This window comes from Impatiens glandulifera, chromosome 5, assembly GCF_907164915.1.
Source record: "Impatiens glandulifera chromosome 5, dImpGla2.1, whole genome shotgun sequence".
Classification (NCBI taxonomy): domain Eukaryota; kingdom Viridiplantae; phylum Streptophyta; class Magnoliopsida; order Ericales; family Balsaminaceae; genus Impatiens; species Impatiens glandulifera.
Genome location: NC_061866.1, coordinates 38,652,090 through 38,675,075, shown reverse-complemented (window position 1 = coordinate 38,675,075; position 22,986 = coordinate 38,652,090). Strand labels below are relative to the sequence as shown.

Sequence of the window (22,986 nt, the reverse complement as noted above, 5' to 3'; positions counted from 1 at the left end):
ACCAAAAGTAAACTCTTTTATTGAACAAAATCTTTAAACTGTTTAATCTCTTCTATCGGTTATATATATATATATATATATATATATATATATATATATATATATATATATATATATATATATATATATATATATATATATATATATATATATATATATATAACCAGTTGTAAACATCTTATACATAATTAAATTGAAAATTATACTGTAAATTGATTTGATGAACTCAACTAATAAAAAAAATAACATTTAGATAAAATTAAGTAAGAAAATAAATTATGATGAAGTGAATGAATCAATGTGAGTATGTAACTTTTAAAAAATTTAAGAAACAAATAATAAATTATATGAAAAGAAAGAGGTTATTAAGGGATTATGTTGATTTTCTACTTTCAAAAATAAATTAAATTTTTTTTGAGCGGATAATAGATTCAATTATTTACTGTGAAGTATTTATTTATTTTATTATTATTATAAACCTATAGAATAAGTAAAAGCATAAAAGATGGAGAAAGAATAGTAAGTGTAGGAAAAATCAAATTTTCTTGGAATGAATTCTTTTGAAAGAAATCTATACATCATATTCTAGAGTTTCTATATTGATATATCTAACCAAAAAAATATATAATATATCAAATCAAGAACTCAAATACAATAGCCAACTCACCCAAATGCTTTCAAAAAAATATAAATATATTGCAAGAACTTTGCTTATTTATTTCTTCACGTTCAAATTCAAACGTATTGAAAGAATGGTGCTCCTGTTATACTCTTTGTTCTTATGATCTTCCTCACCAAAATTCTCCATTTGATCTCGTCCTTCTTCTTTTGATCCATTATTACTCTTTTTTGCTTGAAATTCCTGAAATTCCAAGTAATTGTTTAGTTTCATTTGAAAACTATTCGATAAGACTTGAATAGTAGTTTCTTAGTACGCTTTCGTTGCGTTGCATAATGTGTATTCAAATGAATGGGCGAAATTCAAATATATATAAGAAAATGTTCATATACAAGTATTTGTATTCGCAAGAATTGGTCCATTTGAAAACACATATTTATGGGTATATGAGTTTTTGTGCTATAACTTTTATTTATAATTATGATATATGAACAATCTCTTATTTACATTAGAAATCTAAGTGGTTTAAAATGGTCGAGTTTTTATGTTGTACCATTGAACAAGTTCAATAAGTTTTCAACTAACATTTGGTCATAAGATGTTATTTATAAACATTTTTTTTATCTATATTCAAATTCAAATTCAAATTCAAAAAGTATTTTCAAATGCGTACAAACCTGCACAAAGGGACTACGCACGCATTCGATTCGGCGCATAGATGGGAATGCAATTCCAAGAGTTGCCACATTTTCTTGCAACGAATACAACCGCCGCCCACTCTTAACTTGCAACCGGCGAAATGTCGTACTAACAGTTCTAACACCTTACAAGACGAAACATGACCACTTGGCTGCTGATCGTTTTTTAAATCCTTCTTGTCGTGTGATCCTATCGTTGTTCTTAGTCGTCCTTCTCTACATATATGCACAAGAGCTTCCATAGCTTCATACAACTCGGCATACACTTTCCTCTCGTCTATCCTTCTCTTCTTTTCGTTTTGTTTCTACACAAAAATCATAAATAAGAGTCGTTTAATCACAAATTGAAGTTAAAAGAAAGGAGAATAAATGAGAATATTGAAAAACTCACCAATTCTTCATGACGTATTGATTGCTTAAGTTGGTTTTCTAGAATTGGATGACTTTCTTTCATCACCATCCAACCATCGGTTACCGAAACTGCTTTCAGATTTTGAGCTACGAAACGATGACATATAAGGCTTAGACGAGGAGCGTCGCATAATAGTGCGAGCTGCAAAATGTCTATAACGTTCTCCATCGTTAGCATCCTCCCAATCTCTAATTGTCTTTCGCATACGCGTTTCAACTCAGGAACCGCGTATTTGTGCGAAAGAACCAACAAAGGTAACGCGTTTTCCTTGATTTCGCTCGGTTCTTGCCTATAGATTTATCAAGTCGGAAAATAAAATGTTAGGAATAAAACAAAAATCATGTTTAATCTCTAAACAACTTAACAAGATTTGAAAAATAAAAATGAAAATATAAATTTTCTTTTATCTTATATTTCAATTAAAAAATTGAAAATATCTTAGATTGAAAGAACAAAACCCTAGTAAAGAATTTATCTTTTTTAAAAAAATTAGGAATATAGCACAAAAACATCTAGTAACGATTTTCAATTTATTGCATAATCTCGAATGTTATCAATTCCGGTTTTGTAAAGAGATTTGTCGTTCATGATCTTGCTTCATTAGAATTCAATTGTTCTCTACACAATAGACTTATAAATTGAATTATTCTAATAGGTTAAAAATAAAACCAAATCTCGAATGAGCTATTGTAAATTTACCACGATGAATAGAGAAATCGAACGAAAACTCGAACAGCCTCATGAGGAACGCCACGGATTGATATGGATCGATGATGACGACGATCATTAGGTTTAGTGTTCTTCAACATGGCTTTCAAAACAGGGGAGGACATTCCCTGTAAACACAAATAAGATTAGAAATTTCTCAAAATTTTGACAAATTTGTGGTGCAATTGAAGATCAAAAGATTGTTTTTTGAAAATAACATACAAGAACGCTAGCATGAGCAAGGATTAATCCATCGTTATCTGTTTGAATCGAAACATCTGCCCTATAAGCTTCATCAAACATTCGATCCAATAAACCTCTGGTTTGAACACTTTGTAAGTTTGATCTGTTGTTAATGAATGAACATAATTTTGGAACAGATGAAGGAGGCAATGGAATTGGTCTAGAGGTATCCGCCATTGATTATGATGATGAATGTTTCAATTTCTGTAAAGATTCGATCAAACCCAGATCGGAAAAGAATGTCAAAAACAAACCCAGATTGGATTCTTGAAATCAAATCAAAGACAACACTAACCCAGAAAGAATCCCTTCTTGTTCTTCAAAAAAATTTAGTTTTATGAAGAAGATTTCCTTGACAGACAATATGAGCTGTTTAGGAAAGAAAAAAACAAACCAACAGCCTTTTTTACGTTGACGATTTATTGTGGGTTTCCGAGATATGAGAGAGAGAGAGAAATTGGATATGAGAAATATATAGATAATAGAATTATAGAGAGAGAAAAAAAAGATAAATGGAGAGAGACAGAAATATGATGAGGATGATGAGTCATCTCTGCATCAGAGCCACCGGGAACCAATCATTCTTCCCTTAAACTATTAAGAAAAACGTGCAACCATTATTTTTATTTATTTACTTTTTCTTTTTTAATATTTAAATATATATATATATATGACAATTTAAATAATTGGAAATATATGAGTTCAATTATTGTATTTTTTTTTTTTTTTTGATAAGTAGTGAAGATAATGTGGTGAACAGATCCAAGTTTGGAGTTATGTTTCACTTTTAAAAAGTTGGGTAGGTTTAAAAGAATTTGGAATGGGTTTAAAAAATAAATATTTTATTCAATAGTAATTAAAAAAAAATGTGGATTGAGCCTACTTGTTATAGCTACTGATAAAATAAATTTAATTATTTTATAAAATAATTAAAAATATCTATTTATTTTGATATTGAATAAGTATTTAAAATTACTTTCTCAAATTAATTTTTTATAAGAAAATGTTGATAATTATTTTTTTTTTCTTTTGTCCATTATCTCATATTGTTAAATTTAGATGAGAAATTATTATAAAATATAACTTAATTAACATTTTTTGTTTAATTTAATTTTAGTTGGAAGAAAATATTTTCAAATGTGTATATTTTACTTGATGTCAAATATTATTTTTATTAAATTATTACTTAGAATATTAAATAATAATAGTTCAAACATTTAAATTATTTAATTAAAATAATTATTTCTTACATAAAATGAGATTCTTTTACAAATAAAGGGAAATGTTTAGTTTTTAAAAAGAATAGAAAATAAACACAAACTTTTGAACATAAGCTTCTATGAAATATATATATAATAAATTTTAAACCCTAAACCTTAAACCCTAAACTCTAAATCCTAAACTCTAAAACCTAAATACTAAATTCTAAACCCTAAACCCTAATTAATATCAATGATTAGTTGAATTATGAATTTATCTCTTTTATTTTTATGATTTTTCAATTCCTTTATTTATCAAATATTTTTTATGGCCTCTTTTTTCTTTTTTTATTATTATTTTTTTATATTAACTTATTAATATTTTTTTAGTTTTATTACTTATAAATAAATGTTTATCTAATATTTCTATTCTCACGATTAATTATTTTCTCTCCAGTAACTAATTATTAATAATATGAAAGAGAAAATAATTAATAAAAGGAGAGAGAATATTCTACCTGTCAACCCACGTAGGCACACCACGTAGGCATCGCGCTCCCAGTCGCTGTGTCAAGTCGCGCTCTCTATCATTTTTCTATATATATATATATATATATATATATATATATATATATATATATATATATATATATATATATATATATATATATATATATATATATATATATATATATATATATAAACTTATTAATTTGAGCTCTAATTTCTTTCTCGATAAAAATACTATCAGTAATAAAAAAAATAAAAAAATAAATAAATTGAGATATGGTCCTACAGTGAACCGACATTAAAGTAATAAACTGGGTCAGACTAAATTTATATAGACCCCATTTTTATATGTCATAACCACCTAGTGAATAATCTAATAAATAAAGTTATATTTTATTATTAAATTATAATAAGCTAAGTAAAGAGATTATAAAAATAAACTTTTACAAAGTCTAATAATAAAAGGACATAAATTTGCATAATCTAAAAGATTGACATTTATTACTTCTTATTTATTATTATTATTTTGAATAAAATAAGATGTATAATTAATAGTTTTTTTTTTTTTAAATTAAAGTATTTTAAATTTGAATTTAACTCATAATATTTAGTTTCTTAGTTATGAAATTTTCACAGTTAAGTTATATTAATGAGTTATTTTTATTTTTTTTAAATAAAATATATTTTTTTGATCCATTTAATCACATAGACTAAAGACCAATCAAATGATAAAACTCATCCTTACAAATCAAGTTTTTATTTTTATTTCTTTATAATTAATTTGTCAATTCATCAAATCTCTATTGATATAATATAATTAATTTGTATTGATATTAGAAATAGCACTTATTTCATCTGTTTATCTGGTATTATCCATAATCTCTATCCTAATCACTCTCTAATTTTAAAAAATAAATCAGAAAATGGATTTTATTTAAGGACTATTAATCTCTTTAAATAATTAGATATGGTGTACTTTCCCTTCTATTTTCTTATGTCATGTATTGTAAATAATAATAATTATTATTTATTTTAAGAAGGTTATTTGGTTATATATTACAAATACTATATAAATAATTATAATTTTGTTTATCAAATACAACTTTTATCAAAATAAAATGACATCAAAAAATATTTTGGATAGACTATTTAATGATTTTTTTTTATAAAAATTACATATAATAACAACTACATATTTATTAAAAACTAGTTTCCAAATACTAATATTATTCCTTTTATAGAAAAAATAAATATATATGTTAGACAGCTTAGCTTAGTCCTAATTAAACCTAAGTGTGACAGATGTGGAAAGAACAAGCTGTTATGAATGAAAGGATATAATATCATTTAATAGGTCATATTGCCCCTTCAAGTTTTAATAAGTTATATCCTTTTATAAACCGACAAGTTGACATTATTAATTAATATTTAATCTAGATGGATAAATCATTTTTATTGACTCCCATTTTTTTCTATTTTCTAATTTTTAAAAATTAGTACCAACAACATAAAATTGGTTTGTGAAAAGAATTTTTACTATGTTGGATTGACATATTTTAAGTTAATTATGTTTGTTATCTTATTAATTTATTTTATTATTTGAACTCAATTTTAGGTTATAATATACAATAATAATTAATATGTTAGGTATCAACATGATTTTGAGAATATGTAAATAGTTTCACATAATTTTATTTGTATTTCATATCGTTAATATTCTTTGATTATAATCAAAGATGATTTATGAATAGTAATATAAGTTAGGGTGATTTAGGTACTGTATAACTTTTATATAGTATAAATTATATAAATAGTATTTTAATATGGTGTAGGTTAAATTTTTATTATTGATATAAATTTTATATTATATATTATATATAATTTATACATTTATGTTTAATATAAATTTATAACAAGTTCACATACCTACAATATTTTTTATATCATTTAATTTTTTGTTTTTATTATATTCTTTATTAATATTATATACAATTTATTAATGTATAATATATTAAATATATTTTTATCTAGTTTTAATATTATTTTTATATATAGAATTTTAATATTATATATAATATATATATTTTTTTAAATTGTCCAATATTATAATTAAAAAATATGTATATATTTTTATAATGATAATTTTATTAATTATTATTATTATTATTGTATATACTTAGATTATAAATAATAATATTTATTATATATATATATATTTTTATTATATTTATTAATAATATTTAAATTAAATAAATATAATTTACAGTTTATATTATAATTTATTATTTTAATTAAAATTATATTGATTATTAAATATAATAATTATAATATTAAATAATTATATTACATTAATAATTTATAATAATAAATAAATTAAGAGAATAATAATAATTAAATATCCATTATTCAAAGAATAATTTTATATTCATATTTTCAATTTAATTAATTAAATGATAATTTTATTATTATATTACATTCTTATAATATATATCTCAAACATAAATCTATAAACCATATACAATTTTGTAAGCACTAAAAATTTTACCTACCCAATTTATAAATTTTAAAATAATTATTTTGAATAAATAAAATCAAAATAATTAAAATTACAGCCAAGAAAATAAATAAAATAATTTGAGATAAATTTTGTATTCATTTTTATCTTAAATTCATTTTAAGGGGTCAAACAAAATTAAAATAAATAATTTAGGATAAAAGTTATATCCATTTTATCCCAAATAAATTATTTATTAAACCCAAAAAATATACCAACAAAATAAAATAAATAGACAAAATAAATATCATATTTATTAATAATATTTTATATATTTTATATGTTAAAAATGCAGCTAAAAGGGATTAAAAAATCAATTTCAAACAAGTTTTAAGGCTGAAAAACGGTCAGAATTTGTTACAGCCGAAATCAAGAGAAATCGGTGCATCAACATCACGTCCATCGGATGAGCGCTGAGATAGTTGTTAGCACGAGCGGTAACAGAACGCCCAGACGCAATAGAGCGTTGATGGAATGCGGATGGAACTCCCAAGCGTTTGCATTTCAGCCCAAAACGACGTCGTTTTGCCTCTAGTTTGTCTTCTTCCTCGCGACGAACAACCATCATCATCGCCTAAAACTTTTGATTTTTTAAAAGTGGAACTTAGTCGATACTCAACCAAAATGGTAATTCGAAAGCTGAAATGATCACACCCTATCATGGTGATCATTTCACCTAAAACCCTAGGCGTCGTCATCGCATATGTCGATCAACTAGATGAAGAACAAACAAAACATCATTAATAGCTTTTGACTGAAATTCGATCCACTTGGTCGATCAACCGACCTTGCGATGTTATAAATAACTTCATTTGGGAAAACCGAAGAATGGATCACAATCTAAAGCCCCCAATCCATTCTAAGAGAAATCCGCCATTAAAATTTTCAAGCTTTTATTGAAAATTTGGAAACTTTGTGTAAGGTTGTAAAGCTCAGATCTAGGCATTCATAAAGCTTCTAAAAGAGTTCGAGAATATTCTTCAACTCATAGTAAGTTTCGATCCAATCATACTGTAATTCGATTTATAAGTTCAAATTGAATTTTTTTATTTCAGTTCGACTAATTCTATATACTATCTAATTGTTCAATTTTTTAATTGAAAAACAATACTGAGATTATTTATAAGCTTTCTGTCGAAACTAATTTGAATCAATCGATCAAAATTAAGAAAACTCAAATTTAATTTTGAAAATTTTCAAAAGTGAATTTCTATTAGAACAGCAATCCATAAACTTTCCCAACACGTTTCTAAGGATGTCAAGTATACATCCAGACCAATTCCAAGCAATTTCTCGATCATGTTTGATCAAAACTAATTATTTTTTTATAAAAATAGAAATTCAGTCTTGAATTGCTCAAAATGAATAGTTAATGTTCAAATTTTATTTTTATTCAATCATATGAAGTATAAGGAAGCTATTAGCAAACTTCTTACGTTTTATTAAACCTTAAAAAACGAAAACACATTTTCACTTCAAAACTGTTTGATTTAAATGGAACATCATCCCGATCGAATGATTCATCTAGATGATGTTATAAATGATCATTAGGACTAGACGAAGCTCCCCATGCCCTTGGATCGAATGATTATGGCCTAGTCGAATTCATCAAATTTGTAGTTTGATGTTCTTGACGACCAATTGAGGGCTTGACTAGGGTTCGATTTACGATTGAGAAAATTGAACCCTCCCCTACACCCAACCGAGAAAAATCTAGCTCGAGCTTGATTTTTGACTGAAGATTTCTATCCCCAACTGAGGAATCTCGCACTTGACCGAGGATTCCTAGCCTAGGACCGAGAGCTCCTCGCACCCCGACCGAGGATTCCTAGCCCAGAATTGAGAGCTCCTCACACCCCAATAGAGGAATCTCGCACCTGACCGAGAATTCTTAGCTTAAGATTGAGAGCTCCTCGCACCTCGACTGAGCACTCTCCACACCCGACCGAAGATCCTTATCCCAAGACCGAGAGCCTCACACACCTTGACCGACAGATCTCGACCCAAGACCGAGGGTTTTAGCCCGAGATCGAGGGATTGACACCCTAGACCGAAAGGACCGATCCTAGGGTCTATTTGGTTGAAATTTTGAATTTCAATTTTTTAAAATTTGAAGGCCCAAACCATTTTCTAAAAATCTACAAAAATAGAAAACAATTTCAAAATAATTTCAGAATATTTTCATAAAATAATATTTTGGATAAGGGTTTGTTTGGGATTTTATTTTTAGATCCTAATACCTTAAACTAATACTTTTTAGGTATTTTCCTCAAAATTCATCGACAACAATCGCAGGTACCAACATTTAAATATTATTCTATAATTTTAAATGCAAGAAAAGTGTATGCATGTCTATGACTTGAAAAATAATTGGTTAAATAAAACGTAGTAAAATAATTTTTCAAAAGTCAAGATTTTACAAAATAGAGACCGTCCTTTAACGGGTATGGATGATATAGTGCGAAGCCCTTTCTCGAGTATCACAAACACCGAATTCAAAAGAATCTCTAATTAAATATACGGTTGTAAATGTATACAAAACATTTTATTGATTTTAAATATAAAAAATTAATTGACGACTCTTTAAGTAAATAAATAATTTTTAATTAATTTAAATAAAAATTTCTCTTAATCAAATTATGATTTGATTATCTTAAATTTAAAAAATTGTTTAAAATTTGATCAAAAATTAATTATTGTTATAATTAATTTTAAAATGTTGGGACATATTTTTATAAATCTTATTTTAATAATATTTTATTAAAAAAAATTCTCGACACGCAAACTAATGTTAAAATTTTTCGAACCTCAAACTTTTCAACGAAAAAAGGGTTATCAGGATTACAAATTTATACAATTTTTTTATAATTTAAACCAAACAACACGGTTAGTTATACAACTTATATTTTTCTTATATTATTTATATATAGTTACAATTTATATACTTCTATACAACTACTATCCTATATTACCTAAAACTCTACATTATTGTATTGGTTAATGTCTTGAACCTATACAATTAATTGTCGAGATTATAGGATTGATTTAAACTAAGAATTACTTATTTTAAAATAAAATTCATTCATGGTTGTTTATTGTAACTTCAAGAAAAAACTTTGAAAGCCAGAAAAACCAACAACATAATTTCCCACTTTAATTTGTTAAATTCAATTATTATCTACTGAATTGTTGAAGTGTGGGTGAAAACTATGTGTTAAATGAATGCTGATATAATTTATATATTGGATTTAAATTAATCGAATTGAGCTAAGTTCATATACATTAACTATGAATTTGATTGAATTTGGCAAAATAATTAAATCAATCAATTTGTACATCATATAATTAATTAGCATTCATTTATACAAGTCAATTTGACTAGTAAAAAGCTTCTTAATAAATATTTGAGAAGTAGTGACCTCATTTTGAATATTAAAATCTGTTTTTTAATTAAATAAAACTAGAAATAGTCAGTGAATTAATTAGAAAAATTGAATAAACATTTAGTTTAAGATTTTGTCTCTATCTTAAAATAAAATATTATAATCACCAAATGAGATCCAACTATTAATTCATTCCATGTATGCAAGCACATGCGTGCAAGCATTATCCTACAAATTTCGATGGTAAACTAAGACTTTATTATTTTATTATTCCTAGTTGTTATATTATATATATTATTATATATTTTGTTATTGGAAAGCACCACAATGATGGGTCTAAATCAGAGTTATTTTTCTAACAAATTTATAAGACTGAAATATTATTTTAGGCTCGAACTTAAACGGTTTAATCATATCGGTTCGAACTTTCAAATGATTTATATATTTCAAATGATTTATATAGGGCTCAAACTTTTACATATTTAACCATTGTTTTCCAAACGTCCGTCTATTTATAACAGCGTTTTTTTTAACTGTCTCATAATTATTTTATTTTCACGTATTAAAAACCCTAAACTAAAAACATTATAATGTAAAATCTTTTTTTTTTCTCACTTATCTTCTTCTTCATCTCTCGATGTTGATGTGATTCTCGTCTTAAATCTTGGGCGAGTTCATCATCGAAGCTTGGACACAGTTTATTGAAGCTTGGGCGGAGTTTATCGAAGCCTTGGCCGCAGTTCATCTCGACCGACTGACCGACTGAAATGTTTGTTTTGTACATATGTGAAATGTATGTTTTGTTATGTTTCATTTTTTCAGTTTAATGCCGGAATGAGTTAATGTTATGCTTCAATTTTCAAACACACACACATTAAGGTTGAGATCATACAAATAACTCATTCAAATGATATTTGTGTGTAAGTTTGAAAATTGAAGCATAACATTAACTCGTTCCGGCATTAAACTGAAAAATGAAACATAACAAAACATACCTTTTACCTATGTACAAAACATACATTTTGGTCGGTCAATCAGTCGAAATGAACTACGGCCATGGCTTCAATGAACTGCGTCCAAGCTTCGATGATAAACCGCCCAAGATTTAAGATGAGAATCACAACAACGTCGAGAGACGAAGAAGAAAATAAGTGAGAGAAATAGAGATTTTACGATCTAGGGTTTATAATTTAGGACTTTTAATTTTTTATTATATTTATTTATTTTCAGTACGTGACAATAAAAGAATTATGTGGCAGGAAAAAAAAACACAATGTCATAAATATATGTAGGGTGTTCAATATTTGGTATGAACCGAATATCCGACCGAATTCGAATTCATCGAATTCGAATAAACCAAATTCGAATATTATTTTTGGTTTTCAAACCAATTCGAATTCAAATACGGTTTTCGAATTGGTTTAAACAGAAAACCGAATCCATTTTGTATTATTTATTATATATAATATACGATTTATTATATATAATAATTTATTTATTTTATTATATATTATATCATTTATTATATATAATAATTCCTTCTTCATTCTCTAAACCTAATTTCTTAACTACTTACCTCATTTATATTCTCTAACCATAAATTCATCTTTATACTCTAAACTTAATTTCTCAACAACACACCTCATCTTTATTCTTTAAACCTAATTTCTCAGTCCACCTCCTATTTATTCTCTAAACCTAATTTCTCATCAGCCCACCTCATATATGTTCTAAACCTATTCCCTTTTTATTCTCTAACCTAATCAAATAATATCTCTAGCTTTCCTATCTCTATTCTCATAACATCTCAAGCCGTCGTCTTTAGTAGTCACCTACCTCTTTCATCTTCATTTTCATATGAAAGAGCCTTTAGGCTTCAACTACATCTCTTCTCCATTCTCACATGAAAAAGTCTTCAGGCTTCAACTACATCTCTGAGTTTGATCTATTTAACCTTGTTATGTCTTACCTCTTCTTTGTCAAAACTGTTAAATCTTGATATATCTTCGTGTCGTTTAGCACCTATTTTGAATTCAAGATCTAGCTTCGCCATTCAAATTTTGATACATCATAATTCAAATTTTGTTTTGAATTAGAATAATATGAATTAAAGATTTAACAATAAAAGGAAAAAAAATTGAATTCGGTTCGAATTCGAATTATTCGAAATTCGAACTGAATATCAAATTCGAATTCGGTTCGGTTTTCGAATTAGCCAAAAAAATATAATTCGAAAAAACCGAACTGATAAACTCGAATAACCCGAAAACTGAACTGATAAACACCCCTAAATAGACGGACGCTTGGTCTGTTTGAGACGAAAACTCAAATGGTTAAATATGTGAAAGTTCAAACCTTATATAGATCATTTGAAAGTTCGAGCACTATATGGTCAAATCGTTTCAAATTCAAGCCTTAAATGATATTTAAACCATATTTATAATCATGACAATGTCCTCTCAATCAAAACATTATTATTTTTAAATAAATATTATATTTCAATTAAATTAAAATCACAATTTTTACATTGACAATGTATCATGTACCTACTTCGAAATTGAAGTTCTAATTCAACTTATAATAAAAAAAAATGAACATTAGTTACTATTTTTTTAATTTATCAGAAGTTATTACCACTCTAAAATTAGAAAGTTTGATTAAGATATTAAAATTCATGTTAATTGCAAAATGACAACATAAGGATGGCTAGAGCTTCAGCATGAACAAGAAACAAATGATTATTTTGATAATTGATTAATAGTTCAATTATATGAATATTATATTTAAGATATAAAACAATTAGTAATATGAGGCAGGAGAAGAAATATAACAATTGGAACCAAATTAAAAAGAAAGCAAAATTGAATTTTCATCTAGATTCTAAGGTGGACAGCATTCAATAACAACATATTGAATGAATGAATATTCATCTCTTTTCTCAATCTGCAATTTTGGTCAATTAGGGTTGTTCTTTTGCGACATAATGTCATGATCACGGCTTGAGAGCTAGGGCCAAACCGAACTTTGGGGACTTATTTAAGGCCTTGGTGTCAAACTCACTAGAGATGGTAACAAGCGATTTTGGCAAGACCTCGTGCTGCAATAACGCTCCGAGCTTTCCATTATTGTTAAGCTTTGCTTTCACCACTGTTAGTCGGTCAATCGATATCGATCCACCAAAGGTAAATGTGTTCTCATTTGTAGACAATGTTCTGGCAATCTCTGCAACTGAGCTACTTTTCTTCAGTTTATCTAAATGATGCACATATGATGCCCTTATTGAGTTTCCTTTATCTTCCCTACAACATATATATATTTAATTTAGTTAGCTAGTTAGGATAATTATGTGACATTATAGACTAACTAATAATAACCATCTAACTATTCTAATATAATCTAATTAAGTTGATATTCAATTGAACCTAACTATGTCTCCTCGAGTAATCAAGTAATGGACACGCACCATTATGGCTCGTCCTAGATCAAACTTTTACGAATTGTGCAGCAAGTTGATCATTCACAACATCTATTACCCAACTTGAAGGGGAGTGAAAAAATACATCAATACTTGTTCTATCTCGCTCTCCTCATTACTTCATGCGCTCCCCTTGTTCAATTGAACATAACTTTGTCTCCTCGAGCAATCAAGTAGTGGACACCCACCAGTAAGGCTCGTCCTAGATCAAACTTTTACAAATTGTGCAGCAAGTTGGTCATTTACTTGTACTACCCAACTTGAAGGGGAGTGAAATTACAGCAATACCCTTGTTCTATCTCGCTCTCCTCATTACTTCATGCACTCCCCAAGTAAAGGATCAAGGGGGCTCCTCCTCTTCCATTCTATTTTGTTTATTTATGTTTTTCCCTTTGTACTTGTAAACATTTGAAGAACACACTATACATAATTTCCAAAAGTTATTTACTCTTCCTCCTATTCTATATTCTCTATCATTATCCTCCAAACTCTTCCTAGTTGTAATATGAACTCCTAATATTTGGTTCTCCATTGTCCCCTTAGCTGTTCCCCTCAATTAAAAGAAAATGATCCAAATTAAGAAAAACTTGTCTCCTCTCTATTTTTCTTCTCAAACCAAACTAGGCAGATCATTAAAAGATAACAATTCACTTACAGAATTATCGATGCAGAAAAGTCTGGTTTGGTAATGCTGATTCCAGCTGTATACTTGGAGAAGTTACCAGAACTAGTCTCATATCCAGCCTCAGCACCAATAGCAAATGTTGGAGCACCAATAGTAAGGGAGATATCAAGAACAGGTAATTGCTTCAAAGCAACAGCAGTAGTAAAAGTTGCATGGTGATGGAAATACTGAACCTCCAGCTGTACATGTACAAGACAGTTAAAAGGAGTCAGTCCACAAGTATATATCTCAGTTTCAAATTCAAAAGTACCTTCCCAGAATTGTAATCAGGAAATTTGAATGAAGTAATGGTCTTTGTTGATGGGACCACCTCAGTAAAAGTCAAAGTTGTTGAGATCTGCAAATGATAAATTAAATTACATCAGGGGATGCTCAATCTGTGACAATAATTATTTCCAAAAAATCAAATAAAGCAATTTATAAGATGAAAAAGTATCTAACATTTGATTCTGTATCAACTTTGATGTCGACTAAAGTGTTCTTGTACTTGTATTGTGCTGCTACATCTCCAGTTGAGAGCCCTCCTTTCTTCACAGCAGTTGATGTGATGGCCTAGCGTAAAATAGGAACACGAATATGAGATCTTGGAACTTATCTTTCGCAATTATTGTTCTCAATAATTTTGTTAAAGTAGTTATATTGAAAAGAAAAATGATAGAAAGCGGGAAATTTTTTGACAAGAATGTGTAGGGAATGATGTGTTAATTGGATTAAAAATTTGAAAATTCTCTCCTATTAAATTTTCAATCCATGATACATCATTACCTACACATTATTGTCAAGATTTTTTCTGTTTCCTATCATTACTCTATTGAAAATATAGAATGTAACAGTATCTCTACGCAGTGAGGCAGAATTCATATGCAAAATATTTGATTTAGTGCACTAGCATTTAGGATACACTATCACTAAATTCACTCCTAATCCAATAATTAAAATGTTCAAAACACCAATAACATGATTATAGCATTTCCATCTACATATGCATTTATAATGTCCATCCCTTGTATGATTTTCTTAAAATTAACGCTTATACTAAACAAAATACAGCAAAATACAATTTTAAGAATATAACAGCTAATGGACCGTGAAAACATAAAGGCGACAAATTATAGACACATAGCAACATGCTAGATTTAAGTAGTAGAGGAATAATATTAAAAAAAACATTCACTAAGATCACAGAACTAGATGCTGGTAACAAATTTAGTAGAGACTAACAAGGCAACGTTTCGTACTGAAAACTCCCAAAAGGAAAATGTCCCGAGTTCATAATAAAATAGGAAATAATATCATAAATGGTGAAAAATGACAGATAAGAATTAATTTCCATTGTTACAAAGGAATATCAACCAAGAACAAATAAAATAGCGTATTTTGATGTACAACAAGAGTTCGGAAACATCAGTACCACTGTAACACACTATTTTTAAGCATGTAAAGGCCTGGTGAACAACCCACTGATTTTGATTATGTCGAGTTTTTTTATCTTAATGGCATTTCACCAGGAAAATTGTAAATTTGGGAAGGGGCACATAACCTGTTTGAAATGTCATTTGATATGACAAAACCAAATAAAGAGAGAATTAAAAAATGAAATTCCCCAATTTAAGAAAGAAAGGTTCTTCTGCATAATGGTCAGTAGTAATGAAACTCTAATTTTTAAACTATCTAAATCTACCATTCTAAGACTAGCAGATATACAACATATAGAGAAAAAGAACAACTTCTCCTATAGAATTTTGAAGAGAAAGGAGATTTCATATATTTTGAATTGATAAACTTATTACAAGGAGATTACAATTTATAAATGAAGGTAGTTAAATAAAGAACAACTTCCCACTTAAGCATAAACGACTAAATGTGTATTTGTTAGGAAGACAAACAACCCCAGTCACTTGGGGTAAGTGCTCATGGAAATGATAAAAGTGGTCTTTGGAATAGGCCAAGTTTGATATTTCAAATAGCATACAATCCCAAAACCTGTTTTCATTGGAGCCCTAACGTGTAGGCAAGGCTTATCCCCCTTAGGAACAAGAAACCTCCAAGAGACTCAAAACTATAATCGACAGGTCATGCTTGGGAGTATAGTATCAAATGAGATACCATGGAACATAGTTCTCATCAGAACCACATGAAGTTGATGAAACTTTGACACATAAAATTAATGGTATTAATTAAGCTTTCTCTCTTCCACTAGCTCCTCAACTATTACTGAATTTAAATTAGGAATAGATACTAGAGAGGCACGCAACAGAAAGCACTATACCGTCTGCAATAATGATATAGAACAAACATCATAGCCTAGATATATACAAACATCAGCCTAGATTGGTAGTTAAATGAAGAGAGACTTATGGAAAAATCTTTTTGGCTCAATCTCTTTATACTCCTTATGTCATCAACTCTAACTAAGCATATTCCTTTAGTGCGCCTCTCCGTATTTATTTCCCACCACACAAACTTTGGATGAGTCTCTCCCCTCAAATTACTCATTTATTTATCATTCTACAAAGTTAGTGATTTCAACATCCTTAGACATAAACTCAACTATAGTAGCTCAAGTGGCAAGTGTAATGAACAAAAATGTTTAGGTTTCGGGTTCAATTCCCACCAAGTTAAGAACACCATGATTGAAGTGTTGAGGAAAAAAACACTTGTCTACAAAAAAAAAAAGACATAATAGGACAGCAACTTTAATCTATTACCTTTAGTTTGTCTTGCCTTATTTATCCACATGAATTTGTAAAGATGGAATTGTGTTTATTATGAACTTACTGATATATTTCTGCTATGGCTTCTTGTTCAAATATAGACATGAAGATGAAACAAAAAGGTAAGATCTTCTGTTCGAATTGTATAAGAATACGTCCAAACATTGGTAAAAAATTTAGGCAAAATTCTTTAATCAGTCTTTCAGTGAGGTATATAAACAAACTAGCAGCTATGAAGCCTTTAACTCTGTGCTAATATTTTAATGCCCCCTCTATAATACAAATTCTCAACAAATCTATTTCCTCTAATAGCTCTCTTGTCCTCTCCCACTTCCATTCTAATACCTGGGAGTTTTCAGACAAAAGAAACTTATCCTGACTTATCATGTCTTGTATTTTCTTATGAATTTGTATCGGCATAGCTTTCAGGTCATTAGACAACTGCATACATTGGTAATATTATTTTATGGCACGAACACATCACATATAAACATGTTCCATTAAATAATCCTCTGTTGGATTTACATTCTTTTTCTTTTGAATATATAGTTAAAGTGTATTAATTGGGAGATCACAAATACAGTGATTTAATGATTACAGACAAACAATCGAACTGTTTGGAGTTACATCATTATTTAACTAGACAGGAACAAATGCAATACCTTTACTAGGTTGATCATTTCATTTATTTTATACGCAATCAGTATGACCCTTATGATCAAGAATATGTTTTTTATGGTAAAAAATCAGTATGACCCTTCTTAAAGACTTATGGACAAATCTTTATGGTTCTTAATAAAATATTAGTCCTTAGCTCTTAGTGGTGGTATTTGAGAATGTGAAGGAGGAAGTTGAATGGCCACACATGGTAAGAGGCCACATCTATGTAATCTATTTTTTTTCATGTTAACTACTAGAGAAGTCGATAAAGAGGAGCAAAATTCAATAAGGGAAAAGGCATTCAGATTCGTGTGGAGCCTGGTTCTTTCGAGTACCTTGATCTTTTCGATTGGAGCCATATGTTTTTGTTCTCTTTTGATGTTGAGGTGGTTGATGATGTAGTATGTTTCTTTGTCTTTTGGACTTAACTTGTGACTAGCTACTCAAGTCACAACTTGTTTTGTAATTGGGTTTTTTTTCCCCATTGACAAAAATTTCTCACTTTTCAATAGAAAAAAGAACACCCAACTAAAATGCTGTTATTTAGCCATTGCCCAGCAAGTAATAATAAGGACAGTACTACAGGCAATGTTGGAATTGAGAAAAACAATGAAAGTTCCAGGAAAAATACGGATGCTCATATTGATCGAGAAAGCTATTACATATTATAGATTACTAAACAAATATACATATATACATACATACCACACCAGCATGACTGTAAGAAGAAACCGAGAATTTCTGGTCAGAGATATAATCCTTTGTCAACAGATCTACGTCCACAACAACCACAATATGAAGATTCGGATCAAAATTGCACGTAAAAACTCAAATATTGCATGATGCATGGACAAATATAGCAATAATTACCTTTGGCTTTCTTGCCAATATCCGAGAAGAGTCCCGGTCCTTTAGACATGTCTGCAAGGAAAGACATAGAAAGACTGTAGAGAGAATGAGGAGGAAGAAGATGAAGAAGAAGGAGAGGAGATTCCTTTTTCACATATTTTTGTCACCACTAAAATGGAAACGAAAGAGTAATTAAGGAAAATGATCTATATGTGTGGATCAAAATTACCTAAAATGTTTGTCTTCTCTAATTATTTATTTATTTTTAATAATTATTTAATAATTTCATTATTAAAAATTATATTTGTGAAAATACTAGTATTTTCTTAATTATTGTCATTTTTTCACTATAATTTAAATTAAATCATAAATAATATTTTTATTTGTTTTTGTACAATCAATTAATAACATTTAATTTAAATAAAATATACACTATAGTTAATTTTGATGTATTAATTAAGCAACTACGAATTATTTAAATTTTTTCTCAAAAAACGTGCACATCATTCTACTCAGTAATACTAATAAATCAGAAATTCAATTACATCACCGGAAAAGCAAGAAACGTTCGTCGATTGAAACACAATCGGCACGGTCGACACAGCACAATCGACGGCACGATCGACACGAACGACACGATTCGCGAAATAAGTGACGCTAACCCTAAATCTATTAGAATTGCATCGAGAGCTTTTCTGGACGCTTGTTTCCTGATTGCGAGCGTCAATTAGTTCTCTAATCTTGGGTGTTTTTGAAAGGTTGTCTTTCTAAACAATTTAGTCGTTAAATCTTTAGGGTTTCTGAATTGCACTGTTTCTGCATTTACTCTGCATTATTACTTTGTCATTCTCTTCAACAATGGGGAAAAAGAACAAAACCAAGCGAAAGAAGTAAAAGAATTCGGAGAAATTGATACAAACAAGAAAGTGATGGCTGAAACAAAACAAAAACAGAGTTTTGAGAATGCTGAAATAGAGCAGAAGGAAAACAAAGAAAATTCTCAGAAAAAAAACTAAAATGACAAAAAGTGTTCAGGTAGAAGTCAACAAGGATGAAAAATGGAGGTTGGATATAATGAAAGGGCTAATCTCTACGGACTAAAGAATCAAATTACGAAATTGTTATTTCAAGCGAAGAAAGAAGAGATTGTTCTTAGCACGAAAAAAAAACTCAACAGTCCATAGCCTAACTTAATATTCACTATCTTCAGAACTGGAATTTATTCAAAAAAGAAGAATATAATAAGATAGTTAGCTAGTCTGTAGAGACAATGCGGGAGCTAATGAAGTGCCCAAAACCAAGACTTACACTATCAGAAATAACTCCAATTGGAAAGTAATGAAGTCTGGAAGAAAAACACTGAACAGAAAGATGAAACTCAGGTACAATACAAATGCAAAATTTACTTGGGGGATTTTAAACCAAAGGTTGAGATTCTCAAATTTCCTTTTGAGTTTAAATTACCCCTTAAAGTTGAAGAGAAATGCATTAAAGAATGGGAATATGTAATTGTTGGTAACTATATAAAAAAAATCGTGTATCTTTCCTGGTCACTAAGGATGCCTTACTAAAGCAATTGGAACACATTGGACTGGAAAATGTATCTACAAATATCAATGATCTTTATTTCCTGAAGTTCATTGAACTTTGACTTATAGGCTTGAAACTTTATTTGTTCCTTACTATATATATATATATATAAAGGAAAGAGATTGTATAATTTTTAAATTTACGATTCATTCAATATTTCCTTTTTTTAGAAGACAAATTCTCACATTCCAATTATGTAGTAGATATACTACTACCTTCCATTCATTTGAAAATCTTAGTTTAAACTCTTCGTTATTGGGTAAAAGATGCCTCTTCTTTGTATTAAATGCGATTTTTTTGCACCAGTATTGAACAGAAGCAAAAGCTTCAGTAACGGTCGGACGATAATAAAAAGTCATAGCAAACCCCGTAGCTACTTGTACTAAAAAACAAGTAAGCGTGATTCCTCCTAGACAATAAAATATGTTGACATGAGGAGGAACATATTTACTAGTTATATCATCTGCAATCGCCTGAATATATCGTCACTATCATCAATATCGTCACTATTATCAATATTGATATCATCAATAAAAAAATCTTTAGACTTGTTATCCAAGTGTAAAGTTAAGTATTAAATAATAATAAAAAAAAGGAGTGGCTGAAAATGGGCCACGTAGATGGCAGAATTTTAAAAGGAATATATATTGATCAGTAGTTCATCTCTGTCTTATTTCATTTCAGAAAACCCAGCAAGCTTCCTACCTTATCTTCTTGAGCCGATCAGCTTCATCAGATCATCATTCCATCAACAGATCACCTCTTTTAACAAATTAATTCCTTCATCAACAGCTCATTTGAATTAAAGGTAAGTAAATGATGGATTTGATAAGGTTATGGATGTATTAGGGTTATAAATGAAATGGAGTTGCTGAAAGTAATAATGAAGTTGATTTATTTGATATGGTTGAATGATTTAAGGTTGTTTATTGTTTAGGAAGGAGGAAGAAAAAACATAGAATGAAGGAATATGGATTATTTGGTTTTGGATAAACTTGAAGATGAGAAAAGGTATTTAAGGTTTATGTATAAATTTGAATGTTTATTGGAAGAGAATGAAAAGGATTGTTGGATTTAAGGAAGTAAATGATATGGATTATTAGTAGGTGGAAATATAAAGACTAATTTGAGTTTAATTTGATAATTGAAGGAAGAAAGTGTCAAAGGCCCATTTGAAAATAGCAAAGGATAGTTGGTAGAGCTTAAGAGTGGAAATAACTAGATATTGGGGGTTAGGTAAGAAATCATACCTTCTTACAGTTTATTTTACTAAAATGTGATTATGTTGATAAAATGGTTTTATTAAATGTGTTTCTAAACTTATGGATCAAGTTGACATGAAAATGTTTTGATAAAATGTTTAATAAAAGGATTGATAAAACGTTTGACAAAAGTGACTTGATAATGCAATTTATAAAATGATTTGTGAAACTAGTTGATAAAGTATTTTTGATAAGCCTATGCTAAATGCTTTGTAAAAGACTGATACATATGTATGGATTTGATTATGCGAATAATACAAGAATGATTTTATTACTCTGGATAGGATTTTGTACTTATTTATTTGATAATGGTTATTAATGTCTCGAGTGCTTATACCGGTAATGAGTCAATGTGTGACAGTCACGTCCGGTTGATGGTTAATGAGTCAATGCAGGACCCCCAAATCCTGATTGATGGCTAATGAGTCAATGTAGGACCCCCAAATCCTCATTGATGGTTAATGAGTCAACGTAAGACATTAAAGTCTTGGTTAATGGTAATGAGTTATCACAATAATGTAGTCATTATCACTATCCCAGAGTTATATAGAAGAAGTATATTGATTATTAACAGTTCGTATTATATTTTTAATAAAGGTTTGATCTTTCTATACTATTATTAAATTTCTCTTGATCCAACTGTAATGAGATTATGATTTTCTTACTGGGCTAGTTTAGCTCACCCATTTTAATGGGTCCCCTTTTCAGAGAAGAATCCAAATCAAGTAACAGAAGCTACTGAACAGTGAAGACTTGGATATCGATCTACTTTTGGTAAGAAAAGTTAGTCATCTCCTTAGAGTAGTGTATTAAGGGAGAGTTAGAACGATGTATTTTGTAAACCTTAAGATGGTAGCATTGTCACCTTGTATTTTTGTACTTTTGATGAGGTGACAAGAACATATTGTAGCTGAAAGGATTTTTGGTTAATGAAAGAAGGGCGATATTTTGGATTAAGAAGTTATTAAAGAATTATGTTAGCCTTGCATGTTATTTTTAAGTGTATTTCAGATAGATGACATGCGACGACTGGTCACGACTCGGTTCGGGGCGTGACACCAAGAACTTGTTCAAAAATACTGTAATGAAGGAACATAGGAGTTTGTTGCCAGGCATTTGACCGTAAAGTTATATAGTTTTTAGCTTATAGTAGGAACTTCCTTATATTCAGAGAATAGCTTTTAGGTTCTTCTAAACCTTACTTATAGTTTCTAGACATGAAGCATCAATGAAAGAATGACATGGTCATTGAAGAAAATCCTAAAAACAAGAAAAGATTCATTTCAAATTGTGAAAACCACAATTGGAAATGGAAGAGGGGTACTATTCTGACATGATCCTTGGCTGGATAATATTCTCATTATATTCAAAAAAGAAATGCAAGAAAACAGAGTTAGAAGAGAATACATCAAGTACTCATTTAGA

At 28.8% G+C, this 22,986-nt stretch overlaps 2 protein-coding genes across 2 annotated transcripts; both read right to left on the bottom strand.

Moving 5' to 3' along the window:
- Positions 1-518: 518 nt before the first annotated feature.
- LOC124940214 (BTB/POZ and TAZ domain-containing protein 4-like) lies at positions 519-2,981 on the bottom strand. The gene is made up of 5 exons (XM_047480701.1): positions 2,660-2,981; positions 2,429-2,565; positions 1,709-2,018; positions 1,297-1,622; positions 519-862 (listed from the first exon to the last, which is right to left on the bottom strand). The coding sequence occupies exons 1-5, from the start codon at positions 2,855-2,857 to the stop codon at positions 736-738; spliced, it is 1,098 nt and encodes a 365-aa protein (XP_047336657.1). The 5' UTR covers positions 2,858-2,981; the 3' UTR covers positions 519-735.
- Positions 2,982-13,046: 10,065 nt separating this feature from the next.
- On the bottom strand, positions 13,047-18,873 carry LOC124939941 (mitochondrial outer membrane protein porin 2-like). Its single transcript, XM_047480405.1, has 6 exons — positions 18,731-18,873; positions 18,566-18,633; positions 14,928-15,038; positions 14,737-14,823; positions 14,457-14,665; positions 13,047-13,625 (listed from the first exon to the last, which is right to left on the bottom strand). The coding sequence occupies exons 1-6, from the start codon at positions 18,795-18,797 to the stop codon at positions 13,319-13,321; spliced, it is 849 nt and encodes a 282-aa protein (XP_047336361.1). The 5' UTR covers positions 18,798-18,873; the 3' UTR covers positions 13,047-13,318.
- Positions 18,874-22,986: the final 4,113 nt, after the last annotated feature.